The 22,186-nt window shown below is 40.2% G+C and overlaps 1 protein-coding gene across 5 annotated transcripts in view; it reads left to right on the top strand.

Annotated features, from left to right (window-relative positions):
* Positions 1-22,186, top strand: part of RASGRF2 (Ras protein specific guanine nucleotide releasing factor 2) — a 235,114-nt gene that overhangs the window by 66,919 nt on the left and 146,009 nt on the right. For all 5 annotated transcript variants that reach the window (XM_081826629.1, XM_081826628.1, XM_081826627.1 and 2 more), the window contains exons 2-4: positions 512-618; positions 16,197-16,344; positions 18,628-18,717. In XM_081826629.1, the coding sequence (XP_081682755.1) occupies positions 512-618; positions 16,197-16,344; positions 18,628-18,717 (345 nt within the window). The remainder of the gene's footprint in view (positions 1-511; positions 619-16,196; positions 16,345-18,627; positions 18,718-22,186) is intronic.

Raw genomic sequence — 22,186 nt, 5'->3', positions numbered from 1 at the left:
ACACACACACACACAAGCAGGGGGGAGGGGCAGAGGAAGAAGCGGACTTTGAGCAGGGAGCCCGATGTGGGACTTGATCTCAGGACCCTGGGATCATGACCTGAGCCAAAGGCAGACACTTAATGACTGAGCCACCCAGGCGCCCCAGAAGGGTTGCTTGTAATAGTACACCAATAGGTAAAATATAGTAAATTTTTTTAGATATCCTTTATTAGGTTTAGAAATTTCAGTAAGTAATTTTAATCATGTGTGTAGAGTCTTAATCGAATATCTTTTCTGTATCTACTGAGGTGTTGTGGGCTGACTCTTACAGAAGGGTGTTAAGATGAAACCTATTGTATCTTCTAGGTGCAAAGTCATTGCCAAGTGGAATGGGAGTGATACTACATTTTGAAATATGATTTATGTAGTGCTGATTCATTTTTTAAACATATACCCTTTGTAGGGAAATACTATACTATGCGGTCATGCTTGAAAAATAAAACTAAACTTTGTTTGTTTTTCTCTCTAGTATTACTTTACTGTTCTTTTTGGCCATGAAGGTCAGAAACCTCTGGAGCTGCGCTGTGAAGAGGAGCAGGATGGTAAAGAGTGGATGGAGGCCATTCACCAAGCCAGGTATGGGCTCAAATCCTCTGTGTGACACTGGATTGGCTAGGTCTCTCGCATTGGGGTTTTCACTGTTGGCTGTAGTTTTGGGAGAACTTGCAATTCCAAGATGGGTTTCCCCTTGGTACCCCGTCTTTAGTGATGTGTGAGATGATTCTTTGAGCTTTCTATGGCTATGTTCTAGCTAAAGATGAAAAGTAATATGTATAACAACAACAATAATAATAACAATAGGTCACTTTTGTCGATTGTTCCTATGTGCCAGGTACTCTTCTAAGCACTTCTCAATTAAGGCATTTATTAAATGTATTGATTTGCTTATCCTCTCGACAGTCTGAGAGTGGGTATTATAATTACCCCCTTTTACAGAGAAGGAGAATGAAGCCGGGAAGGTTGGTTTGCTAGTCTGAGGTCGCACAGCTGGTAAGTGGCAGAGCTGGGTTACGGACCCAGCCGAGCCCACATTTGTAAACCCTGCCCTGGGCAGCCTGGTTATCAAGAAGGGTGATGCTGACTCTATCTAGGGAGATAAAAGAGTATGATTTTATTTCCTCCTAAGATATACCAGGAAGGTAGAAAGAAGGCACTTGGCCTCAAACAAAAACAAGAAATCTGAAAGAGAGTCAGGCAGATCCCTCTTTTTTATTTTTCATATTCATTTCTGAAGTCCAGCCCATTTTTGCTTCAAATAGCTCCCATACTCACTGCTTTCCTGGCTGTCCCCTCCCTCGTCCAGTCTCTGGTCACTCTTTAAGTCCCTGCTCATATCCCCGCTGCTTCTATGGCAAAACTCCAGCTGGGGCACATCTTCTTTTTCTTCACCTGACACGCCCCCTGCTTCACCTAAGTGCCCGTTCATGCCTGTACTGCCCCTGTCCCTGAAACCATCCCCCACAAGTAACCCTCACAGGCCCCTTCTCCAAATCACTGAAGCAGTTGCATTACTACACGTAGAATATTTAACAGTTTAGGGCAACTTAGGGGTTTGTTTTTGTTTTTATTTTTTTATTTTTTTTTTTTTACATATTTCATGTGTGATTTCTGTTTCTTGAGCTGGATTGCATGCACCTCAAGAGTGAGGAGGAGGATATTTCATTTCTGAACAAAGCACAGTGCTAATTATGTAGTAGGTGACCAAGAAATATTTTCAGATTGACTGTAAAGAGGCTGGGACATTTGTTCTGAGTTTAGACTCTTCTTGAACCCTTGAGATTTTTTTCTCCGAAAGTCTCATCCCTCTCCTCCCCTTCCCACCCCTCTTTATTTCTTCAACTACTTTATATTGACCACCTACCTCCTCTGTGTCAGGCACCATGCTAAGTGCTTTACATGCTTTGTTTATTCCTCACAACTACCCACTTTACAGATGAGAAAACAAAGGCTCATGATTATTAAGCAGATTGGCCAACATCTAACATGAAGTCGTTAAGCTGCAGAGCTGGGCTTCACACCCAGATCAATCTGAATCCAGAGCCTTTAACCAGTGTTTTGGGTTGTACTGTCTTCATTCTTGTCTTTTTCTCTTCTTCCCGCCCCTCTTTTCTATTTCTTTTCTTTTCCTCTATTCAAAGATGCAAATAGATTAATGTAAGGTCAGGGTTGAGAGTAGATGTTATTTGTAAAATATTTCAGTTCCTTTTCTTTCCTCCTCTTCAAAATATTTCTTTGAGATGCACAGGGTTGGCGACCAAATGCTGCTCTCCAAGTGGGCCCTGGGGGCAGCTTGTCCACACCATGATCCTGGCACACCATTCAGCTGTCTTTTCTCTCATTGTTTCTGTCTGAGGGTTTTGCTCCAGACTTCACTGTAATGTACAATGACTTGCTATAGAAAGAAGGTCAGGTCTTGAGAGGTGAAAGAAGTATCAAGTTGGCAAGGTAGAACTCTTGGGTTCTTTCTAGACAATCTCTGTGTAATTCCTTCCTACCTGGGAATTAAAATGAAGTAAATAACCTAAAACATGTGTATTCCTCCCCTCCCCCCCACCTTTTTTCATTCCAGAAAAGTGAGATACTATTAGTAACCTAAATACCTTACCTTTGTAGTTGTCAAGCGAATACTGGGGTGGACCAAATACAGAGTATGAATTACTTCAAAAACGTTTAGATTTTAAGTAAGGTTTTTTTTTTTTTTCCTTTCTGTATCATGAGAACTTTGTCATATATGTGGGTGTGGGTCAGTATTTGGTGTTGATTGACATATGATCGATTAGGGCACTTGTGGTCTTGTCAGGAGACAGACTTTAGAAACCACTTCAGTGGTTTAGGTGAACAAATGATAAAATTCTCTTGTGGATTTGAAGATTTAGCTAATAATTGATTTTTTTTTAATGTCCTGACTTTCTGGTCCATTAGATTTGCTTTTCCTTTGATTTAAGGCCCAGGACTGGGTTCTTTGATGAGTTCTTTTTAATCGGACTGCTTTATACTTGAGTTCTTATATTTGACTTTTTGCATTGAGATGCTTCTTAAATCTTTTTGTTTTACAAATCAGGGAAGATAACAACTTTTTCATTTAAGTTTAAGTTGAGTGTTTGGTGTAAACTTGGATCTGTGAAATTCATTCTAACTGTTCATACATGTGCAGAGCCAGAAAGTTAAAGAAGCTGATTCAGAGAAAGCATTTGTCAGCCAGTTTTGCTTGGCATTTGGCTAATTACCACAACTGATTGGTTGACTAAATATTTCACCTTTAGAAAGGATAGTTGGTGGTGTTAATCTGGTGCCACTGCTTTTTTAATAGAAAATGCTCAATAATTACAGTTTTATTAATCCCTCTTTTTAAAAGTCTGAGCTATTGGTTAACTGATGACTATTTTAGCCTGAGACCAGTTCTTTCCTGAGTGTCCTGCCGACACTGCATAGAAACAGGGACTGCTCAGAGCCCTTCTCCTGGTCTCTGCTCTTTTCCTGGAATGTCTTCTCAGTACTGGCTTGGGCATACTGTCCTTGTGCGCCATGAAAATCACATTCTTGCTGCTGGCTTTTGTACCTCAGAGCTGAATCTACTTGCTCCAGTTTGCCTTCAGTGGATCTCTTGGTCATTTTCCGGGATGTTGAGTTACATGTTTTCTTCCTTAGATGGGGCCCAAGGAAAAATCTTTTTGGAAATTATATTCTCATTTTGAAGCTCTGACGGGGTCCAGAAAGCTTGTTTTACAGTTTTTTTGAAGTTGGCCAATATTACATTTCTAGAACACTGGCACATTTATAATATCATTCCATCACTTATTATTGGCACCAGCTCATGGGAAGCTGCTAGCAGACTCAGTCTTATTTTTGTCTGGATGAGGAAAGGCCAGAGCATTTTAACAGCATTGAAGTTCTATGCTTATTCCATAGTGGTTTGGTAGTTGAGTATAGAACTCTGGACATTCCTAATAACCTGATTTTTCTTGTTGTCCTCTTGGTCTTATCTGTCTACTGTGGTTGATTTAGTCATTGACATTAGGACAGTCAAAAACACTGACTCAGTTAATTGTAGGTCCTCAGGGCTCATTGGCTGAAAAGACAACATCCACAGCATTTTTTCTCCACTTTTCATTTGGTGGAACACTGACCAAGCAAAGCCTCAGCAGTTAGAAGGTGGTTATGGCCTGGAAAAGGGTCTAGTGTGCGGAGGTACCAAAGCTCTTCCCATCCTGGTCTAAGTGTAAGACCCAAAGGACCTGGTCTCTGACAGTTAATAAAAGAGAACTGGAAAGTATTCCAGAGATGGGGTGGAGGGTAGACTTCTTCTAGGACTTTGTGACCACCTGGAGGCAGGTGGTATTAGATCAGGGGTTATCTAACACATCTCTCAGAGTGTCACTTCCTGGGAGAAGAAATGATGGATGAAAGTGGGATTGTGGGGCAGAGATGATGAGCGCTGGTCAGGAAGGGCCTCTGTGGGGAATTGGGTTTGCTTGCCTGGAAGGGGCCGTGAGGAGCCCCTCTGAGGGCTCTCCTTGCCCTTGCTGTGTAAGATATGAGAAAATGAGTATCAGAAGCTGCTAGAGAAGTAAGGTGTGTCCTGAGGGAAAGCTGGCCTTGGGTTTCTACCAAAGCTGAGGTTAGGGGAGGACTTGTGAAAAGTTGAAGACGTAGAGAATATTGTACCTGGCACGGCGCACCATGGAACGTGGAACTTATGCTTTCAGTGTTTGAGACTGTCCTACTGTGTCTTTTGCGTGCTTTCTAATGTTTCCATCTGTAACTCTGTTCAGACCCCCACCTTGACTGTCCTTCCTCCTCTTGGTGTGTGCCTGTGGCAGGTGGATCTTAGGCTTTTTTCAGTGGAGAGGGCATTTGCAAGCGAAAAGGAACTGGGTGTATCCTTCCATTCCATAAAGCTCCTGTCAGATTTAGTTTGGCAAGAGCTTGACAAAACCCATTCACTCACCCTATCAGTCCTAAATTTGACCATCAGAGAGACTTAATCTTCCACTTAACTCTTTCAGTGAAGTCTTGTCCACTAAAGAAAGCCCTAATCCAGCCTCTTGGGTCTGTTTTTATCTGTAGTCCTTTTGATTACATGTGCCTGAGGCAAACTGTAGTTCATTCTCTCCACCCGCCCTCCTCAGTCTGTTGTTCTCCTCTTCCCCACAACGTACACAACCACACACACAGACACACAGACACACACGCACACACACACCCGCCCCAACATAGAACTGCACCAAACATCTAGTGCCTGTAACCTCATCCTTTTTACTTAGATAGAGGCTTAATTTGGAGTGAAGTGTATAGTATACAATCTGTCCAACCATAAAGGCCACACTGTGTATCATGTCATCCCCATAAAACCAGCTCTTTTATAGACTGTCCATGGAGAAATCCCCTACAAATCAGAAAAAAAGTGATTACATAGAAAAGCTGAAAGTGCTTCATGTATCACAGGGAAATGACAGGACTAGAAAATCAAAAATCAGAAATGGGCCGTTATAGCCTAAAGCAAATCCTGAAGCCGTATTTTGTATTCTTCTTATAGTAAGACTATCACTACTTTAAAGCCGAATATGTGGATTTTGTTCATTTGAGATATATATATATATATATATTTTTTTTTTTTACTAAGAAGTTCTGTTGGGCCTTTGCCTCCAGATTTGACATGATGAAAGAGGCTTAAGCACGTTCTTCCTCAGAGCCTGCAAAGCGCAACACGAGAGAAAAGGGATACTATGTCTGGGAACAATGAAAGATTTCACTTGATGAGATCGTAGAACTTGTTTTCTATAGGGAAGAGTTGGGCTTGAATCGCTTTCTTTGCAGCCCGTTGTTAATACTTTCACCTGTCGGTTCTCTTTCCGGCCCCTCACAGGGCTTTTGCTTCTGCTCACACTGCGGCGGGAGCTCCGTCTGTCTGCGCGCGCCCTCCGGACCGCCTGCGGGGGGCGCCACCGCCACGGGTTCTCCCCGTCCCAAGACCTGACGCTGCTTCAAGGCCCATTTCTGCCCTGAGTCTCTTCCCTCGCATTCCCTTGCTCCATCATTTATTCCCTTGCTCTATTATACTTCCCATCTGTTTACCAACCCCTCTTGGGCTTTTTTCCTGTATTCTTTGATTCTCCACGAATCTCTCCCACCTTGAAACAAAACGTTAAAATCCCTCCCTCGGCCCCCATCCTCCTCTAGCTGCTGTGCCGCCCAGCTTTCTGAAGAAATCTTGGGTGGTTCTCCCTTGCACACAGCACACAGCTCAGGCACCCTCTCTGATGGGTTTCTGTCCCTGCCGCAGGGAAACTGCTGTCGCCCGAGTCAACAATGACTTTCCAAAGCTTTTCTTTCCTTATGTAGCTCCAACTTTTCAGTTATATTTAATAGTTTTTAATAACACAAATAGTACATAAATCCAAGCTCTCTAAAAAAAAACGAAAATTCAAACAATGAAAAGTAGAGAGAGTAAAAAGTTATAGTTTCCATTCATATGCTGGTCCTTCCCCATTCCCATTCCCCAAGCCCACTTACTTCCTCAAAGGTATTTACTGGTAACAATCCGGTGCTTAGTTTTTCTATACATTTGCATATCTCTTAGATAAATAAGTAGATAAGATGGATAGATAAGACGGGTAGGTAGATTGTATGATTACACACTCTTTTTACTTACTAGTAACATTATGTTCAACCTTGCTGTTGATGTAGGAAAGACGTTAGGGTTCAAAGCCGACGGCCAGAAAGGAATTCTTAAGACGTCTTTGGTGCAAAAAGGTGGTTTTATTAAAGCACGGGGACAGGACCTGTGGGCAGAAAGAGCTGTACTGGGGTCATGAGGAGCGGCCCATTATACACTTTCAAGTTGGGAGAGGGTTAGGGATAGCGTTAAGTCTCTAAGGAATTTTGGAAGCAAGGTTTCCAGGACCTTGAGGGGGCTAGCTATTGTTGGGAAAAGGCCATTTATTACCGTCTAATAAAACCTTAGTCAGGAGACCCTTCAGATGTCTATCGGTGGGCCATATGCTTGGGGGATGATGGCCAACACGTATCTTGGGGGGTAGAGAGAAAGGAAATTTCCAAAAGAATTTTTATATGTTAAAGTAGACTTACAGGATCCTGGTGGTGGGGGGGTGGGGTGTCCAGCTAGGATTGCCTTTTGCCCTCAGCAAAGTGTCAGCATTGAGGTAGTGCGTCCCTTAGAGGAAGGTCACTCTGTTTCAAGGACTTGTCAAGGGGCTGTAGGTAGTAAGGAAATTTAATAATTTCTCTTCTGCCTTTGTCTCCCACATCACTTTCACACTAATTTAGAGGTTGTTTTTGTTTTTGTTTTTTCAGTATATAGAGACCTAAATCTTCTCTTGAAATTATCTTTCCTTTTGCTTCTACGACCTCACTCACTCCTGATTCTCCTTCTGTTCCTTTGATCATTTCTTCTCCTCCTCTTTCACTGCCCCTTGTATTCTATCCCTTTCTTTAATGTCACGACTCTGCGCCCTTGTGCCTTTCTCTCCTGACCGGGTATCCACTGCCAAGGCTCCTTCTACCAGGTGGCTGGAGTCAACCTCCCCCGTGCTCTGGTGACGCTGGATACCGTGCTGAATGCACCATGTACTCTTTTCACTGAACAGTCACACAGCCCACGAAGTTGGTGGTACCATCCCTGTGGAGTCTGGGGTCTTAGAGGATGAAATAACCTCCTGAAGGCCACCAGCCTACTAAGTTCAAATCCAAGGTCAGTCTAACCCCGGAGCCTGTGTCCTTAGTCAGCAAGATGAATTGCCTCTATTACGTGTAGAGTCATCTTTCTCTACTGACCTATCTACATACCCTCTCCCCTTGGGTGCTCAGGGTTACTTGATACTCAGTAAGTCCAAAGCCAAACATATTTTTCTCCATGTCGCCTTCTTGTCCCCTTCTTCGTATAGTCTCCTATACACATACACTCCATCGCTCAAGCCAGCACCATCCTGCACCCTCCACCCGCAGTGCTCACATCCATTCAGCCACTGGTAGATTTGAGCCCTGGAACATCTGGTCTTTATTCCTCTCCGCGTCAACGGTAGTTGCATGGCTTACTGCTCAGCCACCTCACCTGTCTCTCTTCGAAGTTTGCCTCCTAATCCCTCCTCCACAGGGTACCAGAGTGCCCTTTCTGAAAAGAACATCTGCTCCTGGAAGAACTCCAGGGTTCCTGTTAGCTATTTGGGTTATTATATTCCATTTACTTCTTTTTTTTTTTTTAAGATTTTATTTATTTATTTGACAGAGAAAGAGACAGCGAGAGAGGGAACACAAGCAGGGGGAGTGGGAAAGAGAGAAGCAGGCTTCCCGCCGAGCAGGGAGCCCGATGCGGGGCTCGATCCCAGGACCCTGGGATCATGACCTGAGCCGAAGGCAGACGCTTAACCAACTGAGCCACCCAGGCACCCCTGTTCCATTTACTTCTTATTAGAGAAAATTTTAACCAGATGCAATGGTAGAGAGAATCATATAATGATTTTTCATGTTGCTTTTAAGAAAAAAAATTGTATTCGTTGTTATATCCCCGAACTTGGGATTCAGTGATCCAGTCCCTGTGAGGCCTCTCCTGAGCTGACCTTTGTGAACTTCTCACGCCACCCCCCCGCCCCCGTGTCCTGGGTCCAGCTGTAGCACCACACCCAGGAATCCGAATGTGCTGACATGGCCTCTTCAGTCTGACTAACAGCCTCGTCCTTCAGGACTCAGCTCTCAGTCGTCTGCATCACCTTCCCTGGTCCTCTTCCTCCCCCTGTAGAAAGGACTGACCATTGCCTTCTTTGGGCTCCCACTGTAACCCCTTATTTCTTTTCAAGTCCCTACAGGATTATTGTATTGATTTGTTTATGTCTGTTTCTCTCTGTCAGCCTTCAACACAAATCTGTACTGCTCACCTCTTATCTCCTGCTCCTGGCTCAGTGACAAATTGCTTTTCAGAAATGTGTCTACCAATTTAATCTCTCTCCACTAGGACGTGAAAAAGCTGGAATCATTTTTTAAACATCTGCATTATATTGATGGGTGAAAAATAGTGTCTTGGGGTAATGAGCATTTCCTTGATTATTGGTGAAATTGACTATTTTTTGCTATTCTTAATATTTGTCTATGTTTCCTGTAGGAATTGTCATCTCATGTCCATTGCTCATTTTTTCTGTTGGTGTTTTTCTTATCAGTTTGCTTATGAGCTCTTTGTACGATAAAGATATTATCTCCTTGTATTTGTTGTAAATTCCCTTGCATCATTTTTTCGTCTTGTTCTTATATATATGGCATTTTTTTTTTACAGAAAGAGTTTTTGAATTATAACGCAGTGCAAATATTGCTTTTGGTGGGGAGGTTGTTCCATTGTTTTTTAAAAAAAACAATATTTTAAAAATTGAGATATAATTCACATACCATAAAGCCCACCATTTTAAAGCGTACAGTTTAATGGTTTTTCTTTTATTTATTTATTTATTTATTTATTTATTGGCTATTATAAATATTGTATTTTTTATTATGTTAATCACCACACATTACATCATTAATTTTTGATGTAGTGTTCCATGAATCATTGTTTGCATTTAACACCCAGTGCTCCATGCAGTACGTGCCCTCTTTAATACCCATCACCAGGCTAACCCATCTCCCCACCCCCTCCCCTCTAGAACCCTCAGTTTGTTTCTCAGAGTCCATAGTCTCTCATGGTTGTGTAACCATCACCACTATCTAATTCTGGAACATTTTCAACACCCGCAAAAAAACCCAATATTTGTTAGCATCTACTCCTTACTCCCCATTTTCCCTAGCCCTAGCCAACCACTTACCCATTTTCTGTGTCTATGGATTTGCCCATTTTGGACATTTCATTTTTTTTTTTAAGATTTTATTTATTTATTTGTCAGAGAGGGGGAGAGAGAGAGAGAGAGAGAGAGCACAAGCTGGGGGAGTGGCAGACAGAGGGAGAAGGAGGTTCTCCGCTGAGCAAGGAGCCCGATGTAGGACTGGATTCCAGGACCCTGAGACCATGACCTGAGCCGAAGGCAGATGCTTAACTGACTGAACCACTCTGGTGTCCTATCATTTTTTTTTAAATTTTATTTATTTATTTATTTATTTTTCCTTTTTTATTTTATTTTTTTAAGATTTTATTTATTTGACAGAGAGAGCACAAGCAGGGGTGCAGTAGAGGGAGAGGGAGAAACAGGGTCCCCGCTGAGCAGGGAGCCCGATGTGGGGCTCAATCCCAGGACCCTGGGATCATGACCTGAGCTGAAGGCAGATGCTTAACTGACTGAGCCACCCAGGCACCACCATTTTGGACATTTCATACAAATGGAATCATACAACCTTATGTGTCTGGCTTCTTTCACTTACCACAATGTTAACAGAGTTCATCCATGCTGTAGCATAATCAGTCCTCTGTTCCTTTTTATGGCAGAATACTATTCCATTGTATGAGTATACCACCTTTTGTTTATCCATTCATCTGTTGATGAACGTTTGGATTGTTTACACTTTTTGCTATTATTAACAATGCTGCTATGAATATTTGTGTACACATTTTTGTGGACATATGTTTTGAAATCTCTTGGGTGTATCTAGAGGAGTTAAATTATTGAGTCATATGTTAACTCTATGTTTACCTTTCTGAGGACTCACCAAACTAATTTTCCATAGTAGCTGCACCATTTTATATTTCCTCTAGCAGCAGTTTATGAGGGTTCTAATTTCTCCGCATCCTCACCAACACTTGTTTCCATTGCTATTTTATGTAGAGTCCTTGTAGTAGAAATTGGATATGAGAACTTATAAACCCCTTTAGTCCATTTGGGTTTAGTGAATATAGTTAGATATATACTCTCACTAAAGAGTTTTTTGTGATCAGAAAGAATTTTACCAATACTATTTATGCATATTTGTAAAGAAATAAAAATGTCAGTGTTAGGAAAGAATCATCAATACAATTATGATATAAAATGTTTTCTTCAGTTTTATAATACAGTACTATAAAATATATTTGCTTTTGGAAGTAAGTGTTCCTCAAAATTTCTCTTCCCCCAAGTGATTATTTTACCATTATTGACTTTCTGTTGTATTACCTTATAACAATATTTTGCTTGTTTTTTTATATTTAATTGTGTTTTGGAAAGGGTTATTGACAACTTCCCATTGCCCCAAAGTTAGTCAGATGTTTAAGTAATGAACTACTAAACGTGAAACGGAAAGAGGGAGCAGTATTTAGAACAGAGAGTTTTAGTCTTTAAATTTTATTCCTCTTTTTGGTCTCTTCTAACAGAGATGTTTGAGTTTTCATTCATTGTAAAGGGAACAAGCTTAGGAGAAGAGAGTCTACCAGTAGAGAGAGAAGAAGGGATTAGTGGGGGTGATATAGGTTAGAACCTCACCCTAATGTGACACCTAACAAATATTGATTAGCCGGTGAAGTAGAGCTATCGACATAAGAGAATTTGAGAGTCAGAAAAAGCAGATGATAGTAATCCTGAAGTGGCTGTGAGTAAAGCTGGGGAGGCAGAATCTTGCATAGATGAGCTGGCTGCTGCCGGTGCTCAAACACTGTTTGGATGGGAACTATCATCCAGGACTGGTTTTTTCCAGTTCCCAAAGACATCATGATGCCCCTGATATGAGGAATGCTGATTCCAGAGAGTTGTCTCAATAAAATTGAGTATAATCCTGGAGCAAGTGGGAGCTTTTCTTCAGTCACCTGTAATATGAGTTTTCAGTTTGGGTTTTGTTACAGTTCTCATTATGTATGTCTCACTAACATATCTATCTAGCATATCTATCTATCCATCTGTCTGTCTGTCTGTCTGTCTATCTATCTATCTATCTATCTATCTACCTATCTATCTATTCATCTATCTACCTATCTGTCTATCCATCTGTTTATCTATCTATCTATCTATCTATCTATCTATCTATCTATCCATCTGTCTATCTACCTAAGTAGCAAATATGTCTTCAATCATAGTAGCTAGGATGAGGTCCTGGCCCATCTAACCATTTCTTGTGAAGCTAATATAATTTTTACTCTTCTGTAAAAATAATAAAGGCCTATGATTTTATACTGTACTTCTCTGGACTCTTTAGGATTTCATTGGAATGTTTCCTTTTCTCCCATATGGAATAGTGGAGTCTTGGTTTTGATTATAAATATTACACAAGTATTTTACTCTCATACATATATATACCTCAAACTTGCCATCTGTTGGTACTGGACACATGAGTTTGGTTTTCATCATGTTGATTTATATGGCTTAACTTTGTTATTTCACTTGGCAGTGAAGAGACTATTTTTCCCCCTGGTGGAAGTTAAACCGAATAATAACAACAACAACAAAAAATTAAAAATAAAAAGAAATAATAAATAGATTAGGCAGAAATTCTTAAACTTGAGCAACTGGTTAATTTAATCAGATAGAAAATATATTGGAAATAGAGTAAAATAGAAATACCAATGCTCTGAAAGTTCTTACATCGAATGGAAGCATTTCCAGTTGATTTGTCACAATTTGTTTACTAGCAGGATGCCTAAAGAAAGCTTTGTGGGATGCCTGGGTGGCTCAGTCGTTAAGCGTCTGCCTTCAGCTCGGGTCGTGATCCCAGGGTCCTGGGATTGAGTCCCACACTGGGCTCCCTGCTGAGCAGGGAGCCTGTTTCTCCCTCTGCCTGCCATTCCCCCTGCTTGTGCTGTCTCTCTCTCTGACAAATAAATAAAATTTAAAAAAAAAGAAAGCTTTTTGATGTAAAGTTGAGAAGATGCCCCGGTGAGAGTAGTAAACTAGGTAGAACCAATTAAATGAATCAAAGGACTTGAAAATTATGAGAAATGAATCAGAGGCATGGCAAGATCTGACATTTTAGCAGGATCACACTGGCTGCTGTAATGGGAAAAGACAGAGGTAGGGGTAGAGTGCCAGGGGAGAAGAAGGGAGACCAGCTGGAGGCTCCATAATAATCTAGGCAAAAATGTTAAAGATCAGTTCAGCACCTGGCATGGGGCCTGGCACAAAATAGTCATTCAAATAAAAGTCCTTGTCAAATGAAAAAAAGTCATCTAAGATTATTTACTTTGCATGCTTTATTCTTCTTCACATAATAATTTTCATTTCTCATAATTTTCAAATGAAGATTCTCCTGGATGGGCCTGACTTAATCAGTGGGAAGCCCTCAAGGAGGGACTGGGTCCTCCTTGGGGTCAGAGATGATCTCCTGATGGCCTTGAGGAAACAAGCTGCATGAGTTCTATACCTGCAAGAAAATGAATTTTCCAACAATTTGAAATACTTGGAAATGGGTTCTTCCCCAGTCATGCCTCCAGATGAGAATGCACCTTGACTGACACCGTAATGGGTGGCTTGTGAGACTCTGAGCTGAGGACCCAGCTAAACAGCCTGGACCCCTGATGCACAGAACTATGAGATAATAAATATGTGTTGTTTTGAACCTGGGATTTTGTGGTCATTTGTTCACAATAGAGAAACAATACATATATTTCATTCCTAGTCCCTCCTAGTGCTGATCCTTTTTTGGTTCTCTCTTGTGTCAACAGTGGAGGTCTGGTGTAAATTCAAGTTCTGTTCTCTCTGAATTTAGCTTCCTCATTAGGTGTCTTCTCTGAGTCTAGCTTCCTCATTAGGTCTCTTTTCTACAGAGAGCAGATCTTGCGCTGTGACTTGAGGACATGTCACTACTGCCAGTTGTGCCTTTTATTTCTTTACTTTAGGAACTGGGAAGAGGAGAGGCCTAACTTGCAGATGTTGGTAAAGGCACCTGTTTAATGAAAGACCCTAATGATCACCTTACCTACTCCGTTTCTTTGAATTTGTCGATTCCAAGCTTGGAGCTCTGGCCACCTTCATGGGAACCGTGCTTATGCAAGGTGTCTCCTTGTGTGGTTTCCTCTACTCTGAATTTCCCACCACTCTGATTCTACTTGGTCTTTCTCTTCATGGAATTTCTTACAACTTCTGATCTGTTGATGGCATATTTTCCTGTTTTATAATGCTGTTATGGTTTCATTCTTTAAACAGAAAATAATTTTCCTAGCACTTCAGTGGGGGCTTGGAAGTGAAGGGAGACAGATGTTGGTAATGAGTCTGCATGAACTCAGCTGCACAATCTGGGCTGGACTTTTTCTTTTTATAAGAGAAAAAAAATACTGTTTTGCTACCTAACACTGATTTAATATATTTTAATAAATTTGGCATATTTCTAATAAAATCAGTGAGAAAGGGCAGAATTTTTATTATAATAGCTACTTTTCTCATGTTCTAGTATTTCCTCCTTTTTTAAAGTTCCTAAAAGCATATCTCTGTGAAGACTCTGCTCTTTTTTTTCTTTTTTTACCCTCCTCCCACTTACACTTACACAGCCTTTCTGTCTACTTTCTTAGGGTGATTTCTTAGAACAAATGACTTTAAAATATTGCTGACACTATGTTTTTTTCTAACACTAGTAGCACACATGATGTAAGTGCTGAAGATGTTGAGATAATTGAACTAAAATTATGATTTTAGAATTGTTTTAAGACTCTTTCGGTTCTAAGTAACACAAACCTACTTCAAACTAGTTTAGGTTACAGAAAGATTATTAGACAGAAATTGTAATATTTCACCAAACCCAAGAGTAAAAATTATATTTAGATATCATGAGGATGTGGAGCCAGAAACTTGAAAGTTGATAGAAACCCAGATAGTCATTACCTTTCTGTCTCTCTAATCTCTGTTTTCCTGAACATCTACTTACTTTGTTTCTCAGCTGACTCCCTTTGTTTCGCATGGGTATGGCCAAATATGGCTGCCCAACAATGGTAACCAGAGTTTCCAAGCTTGTATCGTATCAGTTCAAGCAAATAAATAAGAGGCAGAATGCCGTATTCCAAGGAGAAAGACGAGTTGGTTTAGCTTGGGCCAGTTATCTCTTTTTTGACCAGTGTAATGTAGTCATGAGGACAGATTTTGTGGTATAAACATGGCTTCTATGGCCTAAGTTCTCAAAGAAGAGGTAAGAGGTAAGTGAGTGCAAAATTGGGCAGATATCTCAAGACATGTCTGCTACAACATTCTTGTTTATATCCAGTGTGCTATTTCTTATTAGAGAGACAGTTTAGCTTGTGGTTAAGAACATAAGCTTAAGATCAAACATAAATTGATTTGATTCCAGCCTTGCCACCTACTAGCTGTGTGACCTCTGTGAAGATTAAAATCTTTCTGTGTACAATTGGAATGATAAAGCCTATCTCCTGGTTGCTGGGAGGATGAAATGCGAATATAGAGGGTACATCCAAGCACTTAATAAATAGTAGTTATTAATTGTTACTATTATTAGACCATTTGGGAAATGGAGGAACATACATTTTAACTACCTCAAAGGGTGCAAGAAGATCTAGAGGCAAAATTCCACAGGCTACAGAATTACATAGTCAATAAAAATCTAAGAGAGAGCCTTGCCTTTACCACACTTCACCAAAAGAATGGATACAAATGAGGCAGATGGTGTTAGGGCCCAAGAATCTACACTTATTTTTAGAATGAAATATTAGCTTCTATTGATTTTTGAAAGAGGTATCGATGGTCTCACGATCCTAAAGAGAGCCAAGCAGGTGGTCACTGTTCAGGCATCATAGTTCTTTCGAGCCAGTCCCTGTTCTGATGGTCCCTGCGTTCATTCCACTTGGTGGCTGGTCTGTTCTGATTGGCTAGTGACTTATCATAGCAGTGAAATATTTTTGAACATCATCCCTGGAAACCAGGTGTGTACCATCAATTCAAAGACTTCAGTTTTTGTTAAAGAAGATGCATCTTTTTCTTTATAAACAATAGATTTCCTTTGCAGTTTTCTGATGTATATGTTAAATTGTAGGTGGCAGACATTCATTAAATGAACTCAGTAAAGGATATGTAAAATGGTAATGATCCAAACTCTATATAGTTAAATGAACTCATAGCTTAGTAAAGGATATGTAAAATGATGATTTGAATTCTGTATAGTTAAATGATACCAAATGTCAGCCAAAAGTTAATATTTACATAAAGTAGAGTTAGCCAACAAACTACATTTATGGTTTCTTTTTAAAACATAATGTATGCTGTTCTATATGAAATTGCAGGAGAACAGTATCTCATTGACTAACTGTGTAATTTTCTCTTAAGTTATGCAGACATTCTGATTGAGAGGGAAGTGTTAATGCAGAAGTATATTCATCTAGTTCAGATCGTAGAAACAGAAAAAATTGCAGCTAACCAGCTCCGGCATCAACTTGAAGATCAAGATACAGAAATTGAAAGACTTAAATCAGAGGTACTTCCCAGTTGATAGATTCTTCCCCATTGTTTCACATTTATTGTCATCTGCTCATAATTACATAACACCTATCTAGGGCAAGATTTTAATCCCAAACTTAGTTCCTTTCCTGTCAACATGTACATGGTCACACTGCAGATCTATGCTAGAAAGGTATCTAGTCTGTTAGGATTTGAGTAAATACGCTACAACAAAATATCAGAATAATATGCTGCTTTTTAATTATTTTGTGCTCCTGATGCCCTTCATTTGATCAGATAACCAAGAGCTGACTGTAGTATATAATTGTTTGTAGACTGACTATTGTAGTAATGATAACTGTGGATCTGTCATAGGTTCAGTTAACCTCCCAAATGGCAACTAAGGAAGGACCAGAAATGAAGTTTGGAAGACTTTACTGCTTCTATGTCTAAGGAGTCCAACTTTCTCCCCTCTAGAATTTTGAAAAACACATTTGAGTTAAAGTATGACATTTTCTAGGGTACACTTTTTCCTGAATTTGGCATTCCTGCCTCCCTCCACCCCACCCCTCACCCTCCGAAGGTGAACTTCTGAGGCCTTGTACCCCTGGATTATGAGATTGTGCCAAGTGAGAACAGAAGATGGTCATGGTGTCTGCAGCCCTGGTGGTGGGCCTGGGTCTTCCCATGCTCACAAGTGCCTCTGTCTATATACGGAAACCCAAGGGTACCTGTCCTTGCTGTCCTGTTATTCCTCATGGAAAGTGGTCAATAACTGAAGAACTGAAGAGGAATGTAGAAAACAAGATTTTCCCCCCTTTCTGACTAGGGGTACATTAGCATTTTCTTAGCTTCAAAAGAGAAGAATAGAACAGAAGGAAACCTACCACTAATTGTATCCCATTGACCGAACAATTCAGGGTCCTCAGTCTTGGTAACTTTCTTGTCACTTTTACAGTCATTGGATGATATTTTCCTCTTTGTTCCCTTACTACCTTCCTCTGAGACATACTCCGAATGCTGTGAGGGGTTTTCACCTCCTGCTGCCTGTGTACATCACCTCCAGTTCACAGAGCAAGGGTATAAGCTGATTCCACCTGGTTTCTGATAGGTTGCAGACCATGTTCACCATATCGTTAGTGTTGTTAACTTCCCAGTTCAACCGTGAAATCTGATATAGCAAAAACAACAACAGAGAACTTAAGAAACCTGCATTTTAAAAGACTATATCAGGCACTGTAATTTAAAACAAAAATTATTGTGTTCTTTCTTTCCCACAGTAAGCTAGAGCAGATGCTTGTCGGCTCAGTGAAAGAAGTTGGCATTTACTCCACAAGAGAAACTCAGCACCAAGCAATGTTCCCCAATCTTTATTTGTGCATGCTTATCTGTCTTCACTATGTTCTATTTTAGTCTGAATATAGATTGCAGCCCCAAACTGTCAGTAGCAGCTATGTCTTGTTTGGTCAGTTGGCAGGAAAAATAATTTATTTCTTACTCCTTTTATTTTCCCGTGTCTCTGCCAGAAAATGGCAGAAATGTATATTTGGTATTGGTGACAAAATGTAAAGACAGGTCAGAGGAATCAAGTATGACTCTTTTTAAATGTCTGCATAGTAAATCTGTATAGGTTCTTACCTTTATGAGAGTCTGCAATCGAGTGGTAGTCTAGTGAATTTTATTAGTAAGTGTACTGGACCGGCCATCTGGTCTTGGTTGCCCCTCACAGGCCACATAACTGAGCTAGAGATCAAAGAGATCCCAGGTTGTTTCAATCCTTTTTACCTTTTCACCTTTTCTTGGTTGGCTTGGATCAATCCCAAGACTCTGAAGTTCCTTTTGCAGTTACCATTTTCCCAAGGAATTTTATGAATCTGCTGTACTTATGTGTACCTGGAAGGCTGCAGGCTCATCATGGGAAGCAGGAGCTTTGGCTTGAGTGGCATTGCATTTGGAGACCACAGGGCATTACAGGCAGCTATTATCAGGCAAGATGGCAGCATGCCACTCAGCTCCTGTGAAGGCCTTGACCTAGTCCTCACTGGGCCAAATTGTGGGCTAACATTTCTCCTAAGCCAATCCCAGTTCACACTTCCACAGTCACTTCTCATAAGCACTTACGTTAGCAACAGAACTAAACATGCTTGCAGTGAAGTTCTTGCTTCCCCTGCCTTAGCACCAAAGGAAGAAAGGATGGATAAGAAAACGAAAAAGTTTCCTGAGGATCTCATAAACTACCTTGTAGGCATAACTTCCTATGAGTTAATGGCTAGAAGCCAGTATTCCCCCAATCACGAAATGGACCAATTCTGTGTCCTAGATTATCGCTCTTAATAAAACCAAGGAACGAATGCGGCCTTACCAAAGCAATCAAGAAGATGAGGATCCAGACATCAAGAAGATTAAAAAGGTAGGATTTGGGGGGTTTCTGGCTTTGGGGAAGCATGGTGATCAGTCATCTGTCCTGTAGTGTTGTCTTTGCCACCCTCTCCCTGAGCTGAGAACGACCTTGGTGTATCCGTTCTAATGGCTCTCAGACTTGCCCTTCAGAGTGATCCAGGTATGGCTACTTTGGAAAAGTTTTAGCTTGCGATTTTTTACTGGTTTTGGGAATCCCCGTTTGGATTCTGTGGGAAGGATGCCAAAACCAGACGTTAAAAGAATAGTGTTTTCAAGTTGGGTTAAGTAAGTGCTGTTGAGCCTCCTGAATTTGTGCCGCTTTCATATTTTGGAGGAGTATTTTTTAAATGACATTTAAAAATATTTCTTTTAGATTTAGATTTCAGTGCTTATTTAGAAAGGATTTTTGTGAACATGTGAGAAGATTGACTAAATACATCTCAGATTTCTGTTTTATTATCGTTGTTCCTTTCTTGTTTAACATCCACATCATCAGCAGATCTTTCTACCTCACTGTCAAGTATTACTGTACAACTTTTGCAATTAACCAGACACTGCTGCTCACTCTGTTCTACTGTGTTTGATTTATGTCATCTAGGTTTTGAGTTCCATCATCTTAATCCTCTCAGAAATCACCTACCCAGCTTTGTTAACATTATGTGAAGAGCTTCACAGTTAAAGAACGTTCTTTAGATACACATCTTCAGATCTTTATTTCATCTTAATTTTTTTCTTATTCCTGTTTTCCATGCTAAATAATTATTCCCCTGTAATTGTAATGAAACTTGAAATATTGCTCAGAGTTTGAAATAGAAATGCAAATTGCAGTGTTTTCAGTTTTTAAGGAATAAAAAGTGAAATAACACCATTCCCTTCTTAGAATTTAAAATTTTTAAATCGAATTTGGTTTGTGTTGTTGTGATACAAGATTAATGCTATTGCCTTTCTTTTCTTTTTTTTTTTTTTAAGGATTTTATTTATTTACCTGAGAGAGAGAATGAGAGAGAGAGAGCATGAGAAGAGGGAGGGTCAGAGGGAGAAGCAGACTCCCTACTGAGCAGGGAGCCCGATGCGGGACTCGATCCCAGGACTCCAGGATCATGACCTTAACCAAAGGCAGTTGCTTAACCGAATGAGCCACCGAGGCACCCGCCTTTCTTTTCAATAATAATGAAGTTGTAAACAGAGATAACAGTAAAATACAATTTCCAGTTCTTTTTTTGTAGAAACTGGTCTTTTAGTAAGTAAACCAGCTTTTGCCCAGCAGGCAATACCTGACTAAGTAAAGGAAAGATTTTATTTAACACAAATTTTGATTAAGTTGATTTTTGAAAATACTTCTCTTAAATGGAAGAATACTGATAAATGCTTTTTACATTTTCTGCCTTCCTGTTTCTCAATAGAAGCAATTAAAAAATTATTTTTGAACTTGTTAAGTAGGTTTTGAAATCAATTCTATTGTCCTTTTTGTCCCCATCAACCTAATGTCTGTGTGGAAAGGGGTGTTTCAGATGAATTAGTTTCTCTCTTCCAATCTTGCCAAATATCAACATAATTTTTTTTATCTTCAGGGAACAGAAAATTGAAATTTATCATATTACACAGAAACTTCCCATTAGAGTTCTCCAAATAATGTGCATATAATTTCCCCCACATAATTCTATTAAAATGTGGTTAATTTTTATTGTTTGAAGCATGGCAACTGTATGAAAATTGACAGTATGATGACAACATTGGTAGGTAAATGAAAGAATTTTAAACATTGCAAAAGAAGAGTAGTTGTTTAAACACATGGTAATTTAGACCATATGGGTGAAATAGTAGGGGAAAAAAAAGAAGTGTAAGAATGTGTTGAACAGATAACAATGATACTAAAAGATTTGGGGTGCACCTGGGTGGCTCAGTCAGTTAAGCGGCTGCCTTCGGCTCAGGTAATGATCCCAGGGTCCTGGGATCAAGGCCCGCATCAGGCTTCCTGCTCAGCGGGAAGTCTGCCTCTTCCTTTAACTCTCCCTCTATGCTCTTCCCGCCCCTCTCTCAAATAAATAAAAATAAAATCTTTAAAAAATTGTTTAGGGCGCCTGGGTGGCTCAGTTGGTTAAGCGACTGCCTTCGGCTCAGGTCATGATCCTGGAGTACCTGGATCGAGTCCCGCATTGGGCTCCCTGCTCGGCAGGGAGCCTGCTTCTGCCTCTGACCCTCCCCCCTCTCATGTGCTCTCTCTCTCTCATTCTCTCTGTCTCAAATAAATAAATTAAAAAAATCTTAAAAAAAAATTGTTTAAAATAAAAGGAGATTTGGTAGTGATTTAATGCTTTCACTTATATGTGGATGTGCAACCTGCTTTGTTGCTGAATCTGCCACTTAGATATCACACACCCTAATAAATTATCATATAATTTTTTTTATATTTAGAAAGGACTTCAGATTGTTTTGGTCCATTATTTTATAGGTGAGAGAATGGAAGACCAGAGTTCAGAGTTACCCAGCAGGTTAGTGCAGAGCCTTTGGGTTAAGGTATGTCTGGTTAGCACCCAGCATTTACCTGGACACTTGAAAGATGTTCAGTAAATACTTGTCGGCTAAAATGCGCAGGCCAGTGCACTTTCTCAGGTTTGTCTGTTATTTTTCAAATCAAATTCAGATCAGTTTTAGAGGCTATCATGTTTTCTACAGAATTGATTTTTACCTTTATTTCATGTTTCTTTTCACAAAATAATCTCCACTGCAAATCATTAACATGTGTTTTCTCCATGTGGCTGGGAGAGAATCCTTGCAGTTAACAAAAAGCAGGTAAAAGAATGCCAAGTCTGATTGCATCTTTCCTATGTGACTTACCACAAAATTTAGTTTACTTGTCTATAAATGGAAGGGGTCAGATAAGCTGATGTCTAACACTTACTTTCTAAGCTTACCAAAAAAACCCCTCTCAATAACAACAAATCAAATAACCTGATTTAAAAATGGGCAAAGGACTTGAATAGACATTTCTCCAAAGATGAAATCATATACACATGATCTTTGGAGAAGTCATATACACATGAAAAACTGCTCAGTATCACTAAGCATCAGAAAAATACAAATCAAAACCACAGTGCAGTGTCACCTCACGCCCATTAGGATGACTACCATCAAAAAACCAGAACGTGGGGCGCCTGGGTGGCTCGGTTGGTTAAGCGACTGCCTTCGGCTCAGGTCATGATCCTGGAGTCCCGGGATCGAGTCCCGCATCGGGCTCCCTGCTCAGCAGGGGGTCTGCTTCTCCCTCTGACCCTCTTCCCTCTCGTGCTCTCTGTCTCTCATTCTCTCTCTCTCAAATAAATAAATAAAATCTTTAAAAAAAAAATTAAAAAAAAAACAACAAAAAAACCCAGAACATAAGTGTTGATGAGAATGTTGAGACATTGGAACCTTTGTGCACTCTTGGTGGGATCGTGAAGTGGTTCAACTGCTATGGAAAGCAGCATGGTCGTTCCTCA

Source organism: Leptonychotes weddellii, chromosome 7 (genome assembly GCF_054177405.1).
Source record: "Leptonychotes weddellii isolate Sample4059 chromosome 7, ASM5417740v2, whole genome shotgun sequence".
Classification (NCBI taxonomy): domain Eukaryota; kingdom Metazoa; phylum Chordata; class Mammalia; order Carnivora; family Phocidae; genus Leptonychotes; species Leptonychotes weddellii.
The sequence above is the reverse complement of the archived record's forward strand: the minus strand, read 5'-3'. Positions and strand labels throughout refer to the sequence as shown.